The 20242-nt window shown below is 33.3% G+C and overlaps 1 protein-coding gene across 1 annotated transcript; it reads left to right on the top strand.

The window, feature by feature from the left end:
- Positions 1-15679: 15679 nt before the first annotated feature.
- On the top strand, positions 15680-20203 carry LOC18032016 (protein LST8 homolog). The gene is made up of 12 exons (XM_006421393.2): positions 15680-15780; positions 15854-15970; positions 16060-16179; positions 16526-16627; positions 16730-16842; positions 16953-17022; positions 18040-18117; positions 18675-18791; positions 18880-18974; positions 19071-19150; positions 19252-19311; positions 19818-20203. Exons 3-12 carry the CDS (start codon positions 16072-16074, stop codon positions 19943-19945), a joined length of 951 nt encoding a protein of 316 aa, XP_006421456.1. The 5' UTR covers positions 15680-15780; positions 15854-15970; positions 16060-16071; the 3' UTR covers positions 19946-20203.
- Positions 20204-20242: the final 39 nt, after the last annotated feature.

Genomic DNA, 20242 nt, shown 5'->3' with positions numbered 1-20242 from the left:
CCCAATGCATATATACGTTTGCACCATAAAAAATTAGGACTTGGTTTAATTTATAGCTACGTTGTTTCCGCAGCATTAGCTACAACGTTATTTTTGTTAAGACCCCTATTCAAGTTTGTATTTTGTAAAATTAGGTCATTTGCAAAATTAACGTTCTGTTTGGAATTGAGGTGTTTGTAGGAAAAAAAACTGTAACTACGAAACAAAAGTTAATAATATGTAGTAAATATAAATTTTAAATAATAATTTTGATAAAATTATTAAAGATATAATAGATTTTCCATCAAATAAGTGAAAAATCATATCAACATAACTTTTAAGGTACAATACTTAGGTGGCGTTTGTTTTTTTAACTTAATAACTTAAAGTGACTTAACTTAATTAATTAAGTTAATTAGAGGTGTTTATTTTTATTACTTAATGAGACTTTTTAGATAATTTTGACTTAATAAAATAAGCCAAATTTTTTGGCTTTTTACTTAATGGAGAAATCTGAATTAAGCCAATCACTTGCTAATGTAAAAAATATCCTTACTTTATAATTTATTTTTCATTTCTATCCCAAAAGTCACCCATAGACATTTACCCCACATAAAAATATTCATGTTTTTTCTTTCTTATATTATATACGATAAAATTTAAAATTTATGGTATTTTATATATTAAATTTCTAAAATAATTATGTATTCACTTGAAAATAGTTTTACTTATAAATGTTAAAATATTGTGGTATTTAATATATTATTTATTTGACATTCAAATTTAATAAGGATACAAATATAAAAGTACATATTTTTAACTTTTTAAGTTGAAAAAAAAAACTTAATACTTATTTTCCGAGATTCAAACGAAAAAACAAACATATTATTCAGATTCAGACATTCAAATTTATTCAGAATTCAAATTAATTCAGGTTTATTCAGATTTCAGACAAAAAAACAAACGCCACCTTAGTGTTTACCAAACGATTTAATAATATAACTTTTAAAATACAGTTGACCAATCTCAATCTCAAACACAACAACCTAAGAGAGACAATTATACTTTTACCCATAGATGGCATTTATTGAGAATTTATAGAATATAATGACTTGAAAAGAAATTAACAATGGAGGTGAGAGAAGCAAATGGTATAGAATGAATTCACAGAAACAAGTACAACACAAGACATAAATATACTGGCCAAAATCTAGCTGCAAATGTTCCCAAAAGAAAAGAAAAAAAAAATTCTAGCTGCAAAGCTGATCAGCTCCACAGATTGCCCATTAAAACCCTCATTTGGAGACGCGCGCGAGAGAAAGAGAGAGCGAGAGAGAGCGAGAGGGAGAGAGAGAGAGAGAGAGAGAGAGAGAGAGAGAGAGAGAGAGAGAGATTCAATGTTTTGATTATGTTGCGGGGACCATGTTTGTCACTTGGTTTTTAGGGTAAGAGATGGGCTGATGGCAATGTGGGCAAAAGGCATGTATTGATGAGGGGACATTTTGCTGCATCACTCATGTTTTTCCCCTCAAATTTGTGGCCATCATAAAGAAGGGATTCACCTTACATCTAGCTAGCTAGCATAGATTGTTTGGAGCATAAATTAAAGCTTGACAGCAAATTTCACTTTTTACTTTTCCTCAAAAGCAAAAAAGGAAAAAGGATTTTTTGGTTGTTATATATGGCCTTATTTGATTTCTATTCGATACGTAACATCATAGAGTAAGGAGTTAGCACTCAGCTAAGTTTTTGTTAAGGATTGAGTCAACAATAAGAATTTCAATATTCGGAATATGAGTGTTCAGCACTCAATTCATGATCATACAATGCCGATTAGCATAAACTTAGCTTAACATTGAATTTTTATTCAATATCATATACTTAATTTGCCTAATCAAATTTTAATTTTCTTATTAAAATATTATATGCTTTTGGGTGCTTTCAATGTATATTCCTTTTATAAATTAGATTATTATCGTACTTGTATTTAAGATTTATTTGAGATTGTTTTTTACAGGTTAAAAAATGACTTTGAAAAACTAAAAAACTAATTTTGGTGTTTAGTACATTTTTTTTAGAAATCAGTTGTTGTAAAATTGCCCCATTCTACATAGAAAGAGAATTTTTTTTAAAATCAAAATTTAAAAATCAAATTTTAACTTAAGACAATTCCAATATACATCCTCATATATATATATATATATATGAGAATCCAAAATTATCCTTATTAATTAGGAAATAAAATCATTAGCTCTGAAGAGATTATTATTATTATTATTACTAACTATATTGAGATAATAAAATAGAAATAAAATTAATAAATAAAATATTTATTTTAGTTATCAATTATTATATATATACAATAAAAAAAATATTTCATGTACATATTTATAAATGTGTAAATTAATTTTATTTAACATTATGTTCAATTCAGTCGTTTACATTTTCAAAATAATTTAACACTAAGATTTACTAAATACTTATAATTGCTTTTAAAACTCACAATACTTTTAAAGATAAATTTCACCAAACATTTAACTGATTTTCTTCACACCTAATTATATTTACAGCATAGTTAAAAATATTTATTTTAAAACGTACAACATTATCAAATTTTCCCTTACTCTTAAATGATTAGAATATGTATATGGCAAGTATCTAATGGGAGTGAGGATGTGCGGAAGCACTCTAAATTTTCTTCTGCAAACTTTCTAGTTGTGTTAAATGTACGAGATTGGAGGTAAAAAAAAAAAAGTAGAAAAGGAAACTCTAGTTAAATAAGTGCTTATTTTTCCTGTTAAACTTGAGGATTTATATAATGGCCGTAAAGGAATAAAGAAATAAAAGATTATAAGAAAAATTGAATAACGTTTCCAAAAACAGCTTTTAAAAATGCACTCTTAAAAGTTAATTATTACAAAATTTTGGGACAATAAAAGTTTCTTTACACGGGGCAATACTCATCCAATCTTGCTCCCAAAACTCTAAATTGTACTTGAACATCTTAAAAAATCATGTTTGGATCAGGCAGGAAACAATTCAACGCCCCTTAACAGAAAAGGAATTACTGTTAAGTAAGATATATTAGTGGTCCTCTTAACTTCCTTGCTATTTTCTTGTGGGGTAGATGGAGAAAATTAAGATGGCTAAAAATGTTATGGATTAGCACGACCAAATTAAACACTTTCTGTCTCTCTCTTTCTCAAAATCTCCTCAATAAGCTCAAAGTCCCTACGGCTTTATGCTTAAAAAATTTTCTTGTGCTTAGCAAAGGACAATTAGATTGGCATTTTCTGTAAGCAAATTCCAAACATGCCAGCAAATTTTCAGTACATGGAGAACATGGAGTGGGGGAAGCACTATAACATTTGCATGTGGATATGTAATTTTTTCTTATACGGCTGTACAGAGATTGCATGTATTAAAAACCCTAGTTTAATAATATGATCATGAGATAAGAGGATTAAAAAAATAATATTATAAAAATAAAATATTGGTAATTAACAAAATCGAAAATGAATGCATGAGCAGAAAGTCCTCGGTTCAGTGTGTGTTGACTAGAAATCCCATGCTGCTGCTTTTATACTGTTATGTTTCCAAGACAGCACGAGTGAGTGTGTGTGTTTATTGTGTGAATAAGACCACTTCGAGTTTCCATGTATATGTCTTTGCTCTTAGATTTTCAAACATCTCTGCCTCTGCCATTGCAAATCCCCAGAATCAGCAGTAATTTTTCTTTTTCTTTTTCTTTTTAAATAAAGGTGAAGTACTCAAAAGACTTGACTAAAATACTAGTTGTTGGTTTTTTCATTAATCGGTGCTAATAAGATGATTATACGATTTTTTTTCATCAATCGGTGCTTATAAGATGATTATACAATGCAACCTTTAAAATGAGTTATAACCTTCTTAAAAATTTTATTGGGAATATATAAACGTTAAAGAAAAGATTCTCGTAAATTAGGGTCAAAAGAATGGGAATTTGTTCTTTTAAGATGCTAAAGTCACCTAAATTTTATGGGATAAAAACTTATTTAATCCATATATTTTAAGATTAATGTCCATTTAGTTCTCGTATTTTTAAAAATACCTCGAAACATTCCTGCCGTTAAAGTATTGATACCCATACCGTTACTTTGTATTTCTTTTACCTTACTTTTACAATATTACCCTTTTATAATTATTATTTTTGGACATTAATAAAAATAAAATAATTAAATTACTAATTTAACCCTAAAAAATATATTAATTTTTAATTGTCAAAAATTGTATGCAAACTATCAAGTGTGCAAATGGTGCTTGCAAAAAAATTAATATAATTTTTTTTATTTTTAGGGTTAAATTGGTAATTTAATTATTTTATTTCTATTAATGTCCAAACAAAAAAATTATTATAAAAGAGTAATATTATAAAAGTAAGCCAAAAGAAATAAAAACTAATAGTAGGGATATCAATACTTTAACGGCAGGAATGTTTTGAGGTATTTTTAAAAATACGAGGACTAAATGGACACTAATCTTAAAATACGGGGACTAAATAAGCTTTTACCCAAATTTTATGATTATCCCCTAATGTGAGTTTTTTTTTTCAATTGAATACATGAATGTGATGGATTGTTATTGGATTATAATTGAATGTTAGAATAGCTAAGTCTTTTTCTTTTGGAAAAAAAAAATTTAAATCTTAACTATACAGTGTCATATGTGCACAAGTGACACAAGATTTCAAGAAAAGCGCGGTGTATAACTCTGATTGAGAGGACTCTTAATTCTCTAATTCTAAACAACAAATTTTCGTTACACAGATCGTTCATGCTAGATTAGATTGTAGAACAACGAGTTTTCAAAAATATCAAAGTTTTTTCGTCATTTTTCTTGTCTTGTGGCAAGTTTTTTCGTCTTGTCTTTCTGACAAGTAGCTTGGAACTCGCTCGTAGTGCCCCTCCCATTCTGCTACCGGTGCTGTCTTTGCCTTTCTATGGCTGGTTCAAGCAGTAGAGGAGTTACTGATTTACAGAGTGAATGTGCACGATTGCAACTTGATGAGGAGGAGGAGGGAGGACTTGAGGTGGCTGGAGAAGAGGACGAAGATAATGGCCAAAATAAAGTTGACTCACGGTTTTGCCTTGTGGGACGTTTCTTAACAGGTAAAGTGATCAACTTTGCTGCCATGAAGAACACCATGGCAGCCTTATGGAGGCCGGGAAAGGGTGTCTGCATAAAGGACCTATCTCCGACACTTTTCTTGTTTCAATTCTTTCATGAAGTCGATGTAAGGAGGATCCTCAATACAGGACCGTGGACCTTTGATCAACACATTTTGCTTGTCCACAGATTAGGGGCTGATGAGCAACCCCATAATGTTCCTCTGTTCCACACCACATTCTGGATCCAAGTCTATAACATGCCTCTGGGTTTTCAGTCTGAAAGAATTTTACAAAGTATTGGCAACTACATAGGTTCGTTTTTAGAGTCCGATGAGAATAATCTCAAAGGTGTTTGGCGAAATTACATGCGTCTGAGGGTCTCGCTCGATGTGAGGAAGCCTCTCAAACGTCGAATGCGGCTGAAACGAACAGGAGGAGAGTGGTTTTGGGTGGATTTTAAATACGAACGACTCAATGTGTTTTGCTTCATTTGCGGCATTCTAGGCCACACCGAGCGTAACTGCCCTACGTTGTATGATTCCATGGAAAGCAATGCTGAGAGACCATATGGTACTTGGATGAAAGCTCCCCCTAGGCGTGGCATGATAAACTCCGGTGAGCGGTGGCTGAGATCAGAGCCACCAAGGGTGGAGGAAGACAAGCTTGGTAACTGGTCACAATCTGGAGTTGGTACGATAGTGGGTGAGGATGGGACCACAACATCTGCGAAGTATGGGAGCAAACTTCGTGGGAAAGAGAAACTGAACAGCTATGGGCCTATGGATTTGGAAATAGCTAAGTCTGACATAACTTGTAACCAAATGGGAATTAATGGCAAGGATATGGGTGACTCTGCTAGGGGCATGGTTTCAATAAAATCAATTGAAAATAGCTACGATTCACAATTAATCATCTCTGAGGCGAAGCGCAGGAGATCAAATCATGGATCACTTTTAATAGTGGGTCAAGAAGAAGTGGATAATCCGACCCAATTGGAGAATGTAAATGCCCCAAAAAATGGACCAGCGGTGGGACCTGCGAACCAGGCCCACCGAGAAAAATGAGTTGCCTTAGCTGGAACTGTCGTGGTTTAGGCCACCCACGCACAGTTCAGGTTCTTGTAGAGTTGGCCAAGCATCATAATCCTTCTTTTATTTTTCTAATGGAAACGTTGTGCAATAGGGAGAAGTTAGATCAGCTGAAAATCCAGTTGGGTTACATTGGCTTGTTTGTAGTGGAAATGGTTGGTAGGAGTGGTGGGCTTGCTTTATTTTGGAAGCCCAATTATAAGGTTCAGTTACTTAAGTTTGGGAAAACTTTTATTGATGTGTCTGTTGCGAATACAGAGGGGAAGCAATGGCGGGTTACGGGTTTCTACGGCTTCCCTGAATCTTCCCGTCGCCGTGAATCTTGGAACTTGATGCGTTCGCTTGCCTCTTCTTCCTCTCTACCCTGGGTGTGTCTTGGGGACTTCAATGATCTCCTCCACTCAAGTGAGAAACAGGGGAAGCATGGTCACCCGAATTGGAAGATGCATGGTTTTCGGAAAGCAGTAACGGATTCAGGGCTTTTTGACTTGGGCATGAGTGGGTATCAATTCACTTGGGAGCGTTCGAGGGGTTCTGAAGATTGGGTTGAGGAGAGGCTCGACCGAGCCCTTGCTTCAAATTCCTGGCTTCATCTCTTCCCGAAAGCTAAGGTTAGTAGTTTGGAAGCGTCTTGCTCTGATCATCTTCCAATTTTTCTTGACCCAAATCCGGTGGTGAACTCTCCGAGGATTAAGAAGTTCCGTTTTGAGAATACTTGGCTCCGTGAGGCTGATTGTATTGAGATTGTGAAGGGTAGCTGGAGTTCGTCGGTTGGGATACCCATTCAAAGTCAAATTGAGGCTTGTGGTTCTGCTCTTCTTCGTTGGGGCAACCATTTCTCTCGGGATTTTCGTGCTCGCTTGCTGGATTGCAAGAAGAAAATGGTCTTGTTGCGGGGTAAGCGTGACTCAGCTAGCGTGGATTGTTTTTTTGAAGCTAGGAAACGCTACAACGAATTACTCCACAGCCATGAAACCTTTTGGAAACAGAGGGCAAAATCCACTAGGCTTAGAGAAGGGGATTCGAACTCGAGATACTTTCATGCCATGGCTTCAGCTCGGAAGAAGCAAAATGCAATTGGAAAGCTTCGAAATAGCCAGGGACAGTGGTGCACGAATCCGGAAGGCATCAATGAGATAATCGCAAATCACTTCACTCAGATTTTCTCTGCTGAAGGTGGCTTATGTGATGAGGCCCTCAAGTGGGTGGAGCCTTCGATTTCAGCTGAGCAAAACCTCACTCTCCTGGAGAACTTCAGTACAGCTGATGTTCGAGAAGCCATTTTCAGCATGCATCCAGATAAGTCTCCTGGTCCCGATGGTATGAACCCCGCCTTTTTTAAAAAATTTTGGCATATTGTTGGTGATGATGTATCTGCTACGTGCTTGAAATTTATTCAACATTGTGAATTTCCTGTTGGCTTGAATGAGACCCTCCTGATCTTGATTCCCAAAACCCCCAACCCGAATCATATTACTGAGTTTCGGCCTATAGCTTTATGTAATGTTATCTACAAAATTGTTGCTAAAATGTTAGCTAATCGGCTTAAGTTGGTCTTGGGGTCTATTATTTCGGAGTCTTAAAGTGCTTTCATTCCGGGTAGATCTATCACTGATAATGTTATGATTTCGGCTGAGGTTATGCATTACTTAAAAAGGAAAAGACAGGGTAGGGAAGGGGTTGCAGCTCTTAAAATTGACATGTCAAAAGCTTATGATAGAATTGAGTGGAATTTTTTGTCTTCTATTATGCTCAAGATAGGTTTCAGTTCTGATTTTGTAAAACTGATTATGTTATGTGTGTCCACCGTCACTTATAAAATCCCTCGCGATGGGCTGGAAATAGGCCCCATTGCCCCTAATCGTGGTCTTCGGCAAGGGGATCCGTTATCGCCTTATCTCTTTATCATTTGTGCTCAATGTCTTAGTTCTCTTATCAATCACTACGAGCGAGCAGGCCTGCTTCATGGGATCAGAATTGCTCGAGGGGCTCCTTGCTTAACTCACCTTTTTTTTGCTGATGATTGTTTCCTCTTTTTCAAAGCTAGTGACAAAGAAGCCAGTGTAATGAAGGCTGCCTTAACTTTGTATGGGGCTGCTTCGGGTCAGCGAGTAAATTTCGACAAATCCTCTATCTCTTTTAGTGCTAATACTAACAAAGAGGTTAAGCATTCAATCTGCAGTCTCTTGGGGGTTCGGGGCACAGTTAACCATGGCAACTATCTAGGGCTTCCCTCCTTTATTGGTCGAAGTAAGTCAGCTGTTTTTCGTTACATCCGAGAGAGAGTTTGGAAGCGGCTGCAGGGGTGGAACCAAAAGCTGCTGTCTCGAGCAGGCAAATAAATTCTTCTTAAAACCGTGGCGCAAGCGCTACCCATCTATGCGATGAACACTTATCTTTTGCTCATGGAGCTTTGTAGAGAGATAGAGCGGATGATGAATTCCTTTTGGTGGGGTAGAAAAGGGCCTGGCAGTGGGGGTATTATATGGATGAAATGGGATAGGATGTGTAAACCAAAGACTCATGGGGGCATAGGTTTTAAAAGATTGCATATGTTCAACGTTGCAATGCTCGGTAAACAAGGTTGGCGTCTCCTAACCAACCCCAATATTCTGGTAGCTCGCCTTTTCAAGGCTCGATACTACCCTAACACTTCGTTTGCGGAGGCTCGGCTGGGAAGCAATCCTAGCTATGTGTGGCACTCTATTTTGACTGCTCATCCGGCCATTATTCGAGGTAGCCGTATCCAAATTGGAGGGGGTCGGCAAACTGTTATTGGCAGTGCCCCTTGGTTACCAGACAAGGACAACGGCTTCATCTCATCGACCATTCCAGCAAACATCACAGCTGTAACAGTTGACAGTCTCATGGTGCCTAACCAGCGAAAATAGGACTATGATGTGGTGAAAGACATCTTCAACAGCAGGGATCGTGACCTTATTTTCTGCATCCCTCTCGGCTCAAGGCGAGACCATGATACTTGGTTTTGGTTGCCTGACTCCAAAGGCCTGTACACGGTTAGAAGCTGCTATAGAATGCTAGACTCATTGCTCCCTCCCTCCAGCAGCAGCGCTTCGCGCAAATTATGGCAGCTCCCTGTCCTTGCTAAAGTAAAAAACTTCCTCTGGAGAGCTATGGAAAATGTCATCCCAACTTCAGACAACTTGTTGCAGCGTCGAGTTGAGGTACAAACTCTATGCCTCATTTGCCACTCTTCTTCAGAATCTATTCTTCATAACCTGGTGACTTGCCATTTTGCTAAATCCTGCTGGATTTCTTCTGTTATTGGTTTCAATGGGACTTGCTTGACTTTTGTTCAATGGATGGAGGATTTGTTTGGCCGTTGTACTCTAAATGATTGTAGTTTGGCTGCTATGATTTGTTGAGGTTTATGGTTGAATCGAAACAACAAGGTTTGGAAAGGTGTCAATGGGAGGGTCCAGTCGGTGCTGAATGTGGCTGGTCAGAGCTTATTTTTTTGGCAGCAAGCTCGAAGGAGTGACTCTTTTCCCCCTCCAATGCCTGTTTCTTCAGCTCATGGTTCTGTTTGTTGGGAAAAGCCTGGCGCTGGATGGTACAAATGCAATGTTGATGCTGCTCTAGTTAGGCCAAGAGGGTTGATTAGCTTTGGGGCTGTAATTCGGTCAGCTGGGGGTGAGTTTATTGCGGCAAAATGTAACATCTTGCCGGGTAGTTTTGATCCTCGGGAAGCTGAAGCTCTTGGTGTTAAAGAAGCTCTCAGCTGGCTAAAGAACTTCTCTTTTAAGTCTGTTGTGTTAGAAATGGATAGTTTACTAGTCTTTAATGCTTTACATGATAAGCTTGACTATCCAAATGGTTTTAGCTCTGTTATTGCCGATTGTAGAGCCTTGGCTCAATCCTTAGGAGAAGTGGCGTTCTCTTTTGTTCGTAGATCTGCAAACTCCGCTGCCCACACTGTTGCTCGAGTGGGGAGTTCTTTGTCAGGTGCGGGAGAGTGGAGTTTTGTTCCTCCTCCCTGGTTATGTAATTCCTTGGCTGCTTAATGAAATTCCTCTTTTAAAAAAAAAAAAACTCTGATTGAGAGAGGGGTCATTGTTCCTTAAATTCCAATATTATCCCTTGATCTAATTTATCATTTGAAACTTGTGATTATTTTGTAATGGTGGAGATATTTCTACTCCAATTTTTCTGTAAATCTACAACACTTCTTAAAATATTTACAACAAGTTCATATTATTTTTAATAGAATAAAAAAATATATAATTAATTAGTTAAATCCTATTATTTTTTCTTACTTAGGTTTCTTTGACTATTAAAGTTAATTAAACATAAATTTTATTTCACTATCTTAACATAGATTAATTTACCAAATTAATTCTAAAAGTAAAATAATAAAAATTACATTTATTTTTATTTTATTATTAGGATTAATTTGTTATTTTATTTTTTTATAGATAAATTAATTAATATCCCAAAAATATTGTTACAAGAGATTTATTGTAAAGCAAATGAAAAGTAAGGGCATTCTAATTTTTTTTATTAATTTAAAAAATGTCCTTAACGGAATCTATATAAGAATTCTATAATAATTAGTTATGCCACCTCTTCAATTATCGTCAAATTCTTGTTAGAGTTTATCCTTCTTTCAACTTCAAACTCTTTTGTTTTCACGCCTCTTTATCAAAGTTTAAGCTTTTAAAAATGAAATAGAAGAGCAATTACAAAATTTCAATAACTTCGTTTGTATAGAATAAACAGTTTTGAGAAGAAAGATTTATTGCATTCCTTATCAGGTGTATTTTTAATTTCTTATTAATAAATTCTCTTGTACAATAGAAAAGCATTTAATTAGAAAAAAAATCCAGCACACTCCAAAAAAAAATATTACTAACTTTATCATTGTAAAATATATTTAATTATAAGGGTCTCTTGAGTAATTTTTTAAAATATAGACACTAATAAAAAATTTACCCTTTTTCTCTCATATGACGCCAAATTAAATTGGAAGTGGCTAACATATCCGTAAAAGATTCACCATTCACTCTTGTCTCTCAAGTTGAATTGATGAATTATCCTTTTGGGCTTACCACTTAAGAGATAAAAATGATTGGCAGCAATCAAAATCACCACTAAATATTGAATGATCGATAGCTAATTACTAATAATGACTAATTGTCGTTTTGCTAGTTAGGAAAGCTAAAGAGGATATCAAAAAGAAGAATTTGACACATAAAAACCTAGTCGATTAAAGTATGCAAATTAAATAATGCATAAACGGACAATCTCCACTCTAGTCCATCGGATTTGGACAAATTAATCTGATAATCTCTATAGAGAAATTAAAAAAGGAATAGATTTAATGGACATATTTTTAAATATACTTTTAGACATGAATTTTTATCTATTAGATTAGGGTTCATTCAAGCATTAATATTAAAATCGATGCGTAATTTTAAAAAAATATGTGAACTAATTTTATAATTAACTCAAATCTTAAGGATTAAGGGAGTAATTACACCTCAATATATATATATATATATATATTAACAAGCTGTGATTGCTGCAATAGTTTATAGAACATCTAATTGAGAGAAAGGTAACAAACTTTGTTTTTCCCCTGTGTGTCATAATAAGTAATAATATAAAAAGGTTATAAGACCTTCTAAGTGAGAAAGAAATAACATCAGGAACAAAGTCAAAAACTATTGAAAAGACTTGGGCCCAAAGTTGCCGACAAAATTGTAACTGAGCTTCTTACTCATTGACAATATGGTAAAAAATAATTCACAATTTATAAAATTGATTACCATGCAAGACATGAAAGAGACAATTCAAGCAATGTCATTGACATGCCTTGGGAATTCTTAGCAATGCAGAGACTTAAAACTACATACCGTATATGGAAATTGGAAGTAATACATATAGGGTATGTTTGGTTATAGTATTAAGGGGGTATTAAAATACTGTTCACATTAATTTAATACCAATATCATGTTTGGCAAAATTTTATAAGGGATTAAGGGGTATGCTAATGCTGCAAACTGCCGCATTAGCTAAACCCGACTGGGAGTCGGGAAAAGCTAATGTGGCAATTTGCCGCATTAGCTTTTGTGCTTTTGAATTTGCTGCTTCTTTTTTTTTTTTTTTACTTTTGCTTTTGCTTTTTTTTAATAATAATAAATAATATAACTTTTTAATATAATATAATATAATATTTTTTTCTTTTATTTTTATATCAGAATTATTAATATAAATTAATAATTTATTATTCATATTTTAATTTTTATTATATTAAAAATATTACTAAATAATGTATTATTTAATTATATAATAATTAATATATCAAATTGATTAATAAGTACTTAAATAATATATAAAAATAAGAATATAACTTGATATTACATTATTTAATTATATTATTGTAATTAATATATAAAAATTTAATATAACTAATAAAAATATTTATATATGAATAAATTTAAATAATATTAATTTAAAATAAATGTTATGCTGTCGATTATAAGGCTATAAGCTTCAATCTTTATGGAAAATTTATTTTTTAAATATTTATACTAAAAGATAATGTTAAATTTATAAAATTTAAGACTTCTATATTTTGTATTATTCTAGGTACTAATAAATATTATTTTCTAAATATATAATTTAAGTTAATCACAAAAAAATTAATACAGTACAGTATGACACCAAACATTGTATAACATTATTAGAATACAATGTTAATATAATACAACATAATACAATACACCAGCATTAAAATAATACAATACAGTGTGCCAAACACACCCATAATGTATTGTTTTGATTAGACATACAAAAAGTTATAGAATAATTTTTCAAAATTGGGACTATAATTTGGTAAACCTTTGTACTTGAGACAGATTATCACTTGAAAGCTAAGTATGAAATTGAATCAATGAAGTTCATGCATTGCATGTTTAAAAATTTGGGAAAATGCTATGAATATGCGTCAAAGTATTGGATGGGATGGCAAGGCAATTTGACGTATGTGAATGTGATATATAACAAAGCAAATTATTGAACAAAAAGTTTAGACTAAAAAACACAAAGCATGTTTTAAAAGTCCCAATTAATACATCATGTAAATCATTTCTTAAGAAATCTAGAAACCACAGATAAAAAATTGACTCTAGGTAATTATTTGAATTCATTAATATACAAATCCTAATTGAGATAAGAGTATAGGAATTTTAATAATAATGTCGATGCAGCTAATTATCCCTGTTTAATTAGTAAATTGACTTGGATTATTTTTTTAATGACATGATATTTATAGTTTTAGTTTGTTTTCATTTTTTTAATGTTATTCCATAGTTTATATGCTTTAATATATATATATATATTTTACTACATTGGGCGGCTCAAAGGGTAAGGACTGCCTGGGCCACCGACTGAGTTGAGGCCCAAGACACAAGCATTTAAATGAAAAATAGTTTCTTTCGAATCTATCTGAATTTGTACTTAATTTATAACCGGAAACATAATTTGGTAGGGAAATCATCACTTTATTCCATGATTTGGGTCATCCTACGTCTTGTAGAAGGTTTTGATAGATTTTTTTTTTAACTTTGTAAACACCAATATTTTATGATTTAATCCAAAAAAAGGCATAAAATTTAATAATTATCAGAGAAACATTTCTTTTATACTTTTTCTCCATGTGTATGTTTTCTATATGGCTTTCTAAAGCTAAAAACTAGGAACTTGTTTATTTCAAGACCAAGGTAGGCCTGAAAATTTCCTCGTTTAACATCATTAGATATTAGCAGAGAAGTAGTAAATAATAGCCTTTTTGCCCTTTTTGAGTAAGAGGACTCTTTAAATTTTAGAATGAAAGTGCATCCTATAAAGTAGTAGGCATACGTATGTTTAACTTTACTTACGATTGAGTTACTTTCATAAAGTCCTTTTTATCCCTATTGGTGCCGAATGTAGCTTATTTTTGTAATTTTGGATAATTTAGTCTCCATATGATTAATGAAGTTGCATTTCATCTCAAATTATTATTATTATTATTATTATTATTATTCCCCATCCCTTATATTCTCTCTATATTATTTCTAGGATTACTACAATTGCAATTGATTTTCAAATAAATATATCGATAGTTAAATTAGTTTTGCAAGGAGGAAAAGAAAAAAAAAAATAACGGAAAGCTCCATATGCAGACTCGACATTACTGGGGCAGCCCAAACTAAAATCTTGTTTGGTATTGAGGTGCTGTGACTTTTAAGCTGCAGGCACTATAAAAAAAGTTATAATTATAAAATAAAAATTAATAATGTGTAATAAACATAAATTTTAAATAATAATTTTGACAAAAATAGTAAACATATTATAGGTTTTTCATCATAAAAATAGTTCGTCAAATCAACTTAACTTCCAAGTTACAACAGTTAGTTTGGTTTACCAAACATTTTAATACTATAGTTTTTAAACTACAACTACTCAATTTCAATATCAAATGAGGCCTACAAAAGAGTTTATGTGTTCATTTATGATATGTTTAGGGTCTGTACTTGTATTTTAAGATTAAAACTACGAATTTTTGGGTAGAACTTCATCTACTATACTAAAATAGATGGGAATATTTTTATTCCATAATATGTGTAAATCCACTTCATTTCAAGAAATTATTAACAAAAAAATCACATTATTTTTATAAAATTTAAAATGTAGAAAGAAATTTAAATAACTAATCAATTAGATTCTTATCTTTGTATAGTTTCTTGACTACTGTTGATCACTAAACTCATAATTTTAATCAAACTATTTCACCCATATAACATAAAATGACCAATTTGTCTAAAATATGTGCATTGTCCCATAAGTTTAAACTTTAAACAATTAATGGAAATTTAATTAGTTAATTATTTAATTTTCTTCTTTGTATTAAATAGCTATTGTTACTACCTTTCGGAATGGCGTGTGTTTATGTAATTTGATGAGTAGAAATATGATCTTCCTATTAAAATACGATAATGTAATTGAAACCCTTATTTTTTATATTCAGCACAAAAAGGTACTTATTTATTTATTTATATCAAATAGGTTCTATGATGTTTGACCCAATGATTGAAGTGCTCTCCAAAATTTAAATACGGTTTATCTAATATTATTGTACTGTTACTTTTAAATCATGAAGAAAAAAAAAGTTATAATTGTAAAAATTATTTTTAAATAGTTGATTAATTGAAAAAAGTATTATTATTTTTTATATCAAACAAATGTTTCTTAAAAGTCGTAGCTGCAAATGTTTTATCAAATAATCGTAGTACAAGATCACAAGGGTATTTCAGTAATTTAAAACGATGCAGGGACCTATTTGCTGTAAATGATTAAGCTTTCTTTATTTGAGAAAATGTTAAATTACAGGGACTGTAATGTTATTAATTAATATTTTTTTCGGAAATTAGAGTGGAATCATGCGTGCAGTCCATACAAAAAAAAAAAAAAAATGACACTTCCTTCCTGGAATTCTCATAAACCCTTCAAAAGAATCAAAACCCTTAATTCGAGAATCTCCACTGATCACATAATTACTGGTAATCAAATCTTACTAATGCTCTCTTATTGTATTTCATTTTATTCTTTCTTAAAAATTTAATTTTTACGCAGGATTTAGAGGTTCACTTCGCTTAGTTCATTATATGTGATCGCCCCCCGCGCCCGCCCCCCCACCCCAAAAAAAAGCATTGATCCTCATTTCTATATACGAATTGAATCCGGCATTTGGTAACTTGATTTCCTTTTCTGGGTTTTTTTTTCAATGTTATTGTTGTTAAAGTATTATCTGCTGATCAAGTTGTTAAACTGTTGACCAGGAGTAGAATAAGATGGCACAGCCATCAGTGATACTCGCGACAGCTAGTTATGATAAGACAATCAAATTTTGGGAGGCCAAAAGCGGTCGCTGCTACCGTACCATTCAATACCCTGATTCGGTTCGTCCTTCACTTAGTATGATTTTCTTCTGGTCTTTGTAGCCTATTTCTCATGATTTTATGTCGTTTTGGTTCGTTAATCTTTTGTTTAAATTTGCGAGTTATTATGCATACCGGTCACTAACTTATTGAGAAATGTATTGACCTTTATTAGTTTACATTGTCCATGCAATGTTTAGAAATACAATATATAGATACATTTTGTTTACGTTGTCAACCTCCATTGTGTTAGTCCTGTCTGCGTAGATGTGTTAAACTTTGCAGCTCTTGTAAGAAGTGATTTTATGTTGTTTTATTATTGGTGAGTTAATGTGGGATGATTCAATGTTTAATATAATGTGTGCAGCAAGTTAATCGGCTAGAGATAACTCCAAATAAACACTACCTGGCTGCTGCTGGTAATCCACATATTCGCTTGTTTGATGTTACCTCAAGCAGCCCGCAGCCTGTGCGTATCTTCTTAGTCTTTTGATGTAATTTTGTTTTCAAAATTGAAATGCCTTTTTTTTTTTCATTGTTTGATGCGAACCTTTTTTTAATCAAATGGCAGGTGATGAGCTATGATCAGCATACTAATAATGTTATGGCAGTGGGGTTTCAGTGTGATGGAAACTGGATGTATTCAGGTTCCGAGGATGGAACGGTAAAGATTTGGGATTTAAGGTAAACTTTTTAACCTTATCCAGGAAGTCATGATGTATCTCTTGTTGCCTTAATCATTACATTCCAGTTTTGGAAATTCTTTAGGCATTCTTATTTGAAGTGAAATACAGGGCCCCAGTTTGTCAAATGGAATACGAAAGTCGTGCTGCTGTTAACACTGTTGTATTGCACCCAAATCAGGTAAAGTATTATATTACCTTTCGGCCATGGGCATCTTCCATTGAATGTGTTGATTTCTATTAGCTGCTTGGAGGTTGTGGGGAAGTATAATTTTTTTGGGAAATGTAGATTCCTGACTAAGGAATAGAATTGGCTGATTTTAGTTTATACTTTCTTTAATCCTTTTCTGTTTCATCAGGCTTGCCTGCAATCTAACAGGACTTAGACTTTAGAATATTCTCATTTGCAATTGGATTAATAGTTGGATTCATTAATTGACCTTGATAGTTATTGTGCTGAATTGCTTTCTCACAATTTAAGTAATGTTGTGGGAAATTAGAAATATTAGCTTCTATTAAATCCTTGACATCTTTGTTCTATATTATTGAGGAGATGTGTGCATTAAATGTTTGTTGAAGAAGCTATTTTATATATATAGCTGCTTTCACAGATTGTTCATGTGTAATTAGCTGGTACATCCTTGCAGAGTCCTGGTTAGCCCCTTCATATCTGATGGGGATTGTCATTAAAAGAAATTTCACTTAGTAATGCTGTTCACTGCCATAGTTTGATGGTTTAACAGGAATTTTAGTTTGATGATTTAACAGTAATTTGATTTGTTAGCTTGAAAAAATTGACTAACAAGTACATTTTTGGTCTCTCTGATTGTTAAGTGATTCTCATTGAGATTTTTAAATTTTCTTTTATGGTTTAGTTATTCTTTTCTTCTTCGAATATATTACTTAATAGGTTTCTTTACCACAGAGAGAGTGTTGAGACAGGGGCTAGAGATATATAGAATAGCAAGTTCTTAATCTCGAAGCATCGCTGATCCCTGTCTCTGTCTCTTTAAAAAATTCTGTGCATTGAGATGTACAAAATTTCCTTTAATTTTTTCCATCCCAATCAAAGCTTGAAATATTTTTTTCATGTTGTGAAATAAGTCTCATTGACATATATTTCTTTCCTTTTCTTCTGTTTTTCACACTGCTCTTGGTTGTTTAATCTTGTCATAATTGTGTTTCTGTTGTTTTGCAGACTGAACTGATATCTGGCGACCAAAATGGGAATATTCGTGTGTGGGATTTGACAGCAAATTCTTGCAGTTGTGAACTGGTATTCTTTTCTCACTTCTATTAGTTTTAGAATTATTAAGATCTTAAGTAAAACCTTTTTAGCATTTAGGAATTATTTTACAAAAGGTAGATCATTATCTCTAGAAGGCTAGTTCTTAAGGATTTTCTGAGAATATCTGTAGGGGCTTCAATATGGATTGAGAACATTTCTTTTTTATCATCAGGATATGACATAGCGAAAACAATGATTGAATATTCAGCTTATCCTATTATCGAACTTGGGGGCTTGCCTGATGCATTCATATTTGGTACTGTTGTTATGTATCTCGATTTACAGCAATATTTACTCCCATTGAGGAGAACCTTTTTGCCCAAATCCAAATAAAGAGGCTTCTTGGCTCTCACTCTTATCCAGAAAATGTCTTTAAAATTTCTAGCTTTTCATTTTCACTATATGTCCACTCTATATCCCTACTGTTGTAGCCTTGTAGGAATACTGTGATGTTGTACAATATTGTACTCTATCTCACTCTGGGAAATTATTTATTTTTTTTTTTTGGGGCAAAGTTCTTACTGTAATTTATGCTGTTAACTTAGGTGCCAGAGGTAGATACAGCTGTTAGGTCTTTAACAGTTATGTGGGACGGAAGCCTGGTAGTTGCTGCTAATAACCATGGAACATGTTATGTTTGGCGCTTGATGCGTGGGACTCAGGTAGCTTTTTTCATATGTTTACTATGTGATGTTACCCTGTTAATCAGATGCGACTCCTGGACATCACACATTTTTTTGTCCCTGGCAGACTATGACCAACTTTGAGCCACTTCATAAACTACAAGCACATAATGGATACATCCTGAAATGTCTCCTTTCTCCGGAGTTTTGTGAACCCCACAGGTTATTTCCTTGTTCTGCATATATTCCTTTTTATCCTCCGTAGTAATCTGCTATGACAAGGTGTAATGTAATTAGTTTCTTTGTTGTATCTTCTAGATATCTGGCCACTGCATCTTCTGACCACACTGTCAAGATTTGGAATGTTGATGGTTTCACATTAGAAAAAACCTTGATAGGTATTTTCATTGTCATTGCTTTCCACTCAGATTACCTGTTGAGTTCCTGCTGACACAATCATAGAATTGATTTTTTGATTTTTGTTTCTCATGTTTTCCAGGACATCAACGATGGGTATGGGACTGTGTTTTCTCTGTAGATGGTGCCTATCTCATAACAGGTACTTGGCTTCTGAAATATAATCTAAATGGAAAATTTTTTAACTTTGAGTACAGACTTACTCATTTAAAGAAGGTTGCATCAGAATTAATACCAAGTAACTTGCCTATCTCATAACAGGTACTTGGCTATTGAAATATAATCTAAATGGAAAATTTTTTAACTTGAGTACAGACTTATACAGTTAAAGGAGGTTGCATCAGAATTAGTACCAAGTAACTAAGGGTCTAGCCACAACCGAGCCAACAATTCTTTTCTAAAACTATTTGGGTTAGCACTCAAGTCTTACACTGTCCTCCGATATTACCTGTATAATACTTGAGGCATCATTACCTAGTGTTTTAAGTTTTCATTAAATCAAATGATTATCTGGTTTCACCCCTGTAAACCTGAGCTGAAAAAATAAAAATAGAGCACTGGGGTTGGATTTGGAGATTAATGATCCACCTTCAACCTGTTTTATGTTATATGTAGTTTTAATGAAATTCTCACTTCCATACCATGCAGCCTCTTCTGATGCGACAGCAAGACTATGGTCTATGTCAACCGGTGAAGACATCAGAGTGTATCAAGGACACCACAAAGCAACCATTTGTTGCGCTCTCCATGACGGAGCTGAACCCTCTGCCTCTTGAACCTAGAATCTGACATCAGCTTGGATCAAGGGCACCACCATGCAAACATTTATCATCCTCTCCCTGATGCAGCTGAATCTGTACGACTTGAACCTAGATTCTGTTTTGGCTCTCTGGTGATTGTGAGTGCATAATAACAATTTGTGCTGAATATTTTATCCATAACTTAAAGATCTGGACCGATATTGTTTTTAGAATCTAGACTTCAAAATATTCACCTTTTCCACTGTAAATGTCATTTGTAGTTACAAATTTTAATGCAGATGCTAACAGGTTTCCGTTACTGATGGTGTTTTA

This window comes from Citrus clementina, unplaced genomic scaffold (genome assembly GCF_000493195.1).
Source record: "Citrus clementina cultivar Clemenules unplaced genomic scaffold, Citrus_clementina_v1.0 scaffold_9, whole genome shotgun sequence".
NCBI lineage: Eukaryota > Viridiplantae > Streptophyta > Magnoliopsida > Sapindales > Rutaceae > Citrus > Citrus x clementina.
Note: the sequence above shows the minus strand (reverse complement) of the source record. Positions and strands in the feature narration are given on the sequence as shown.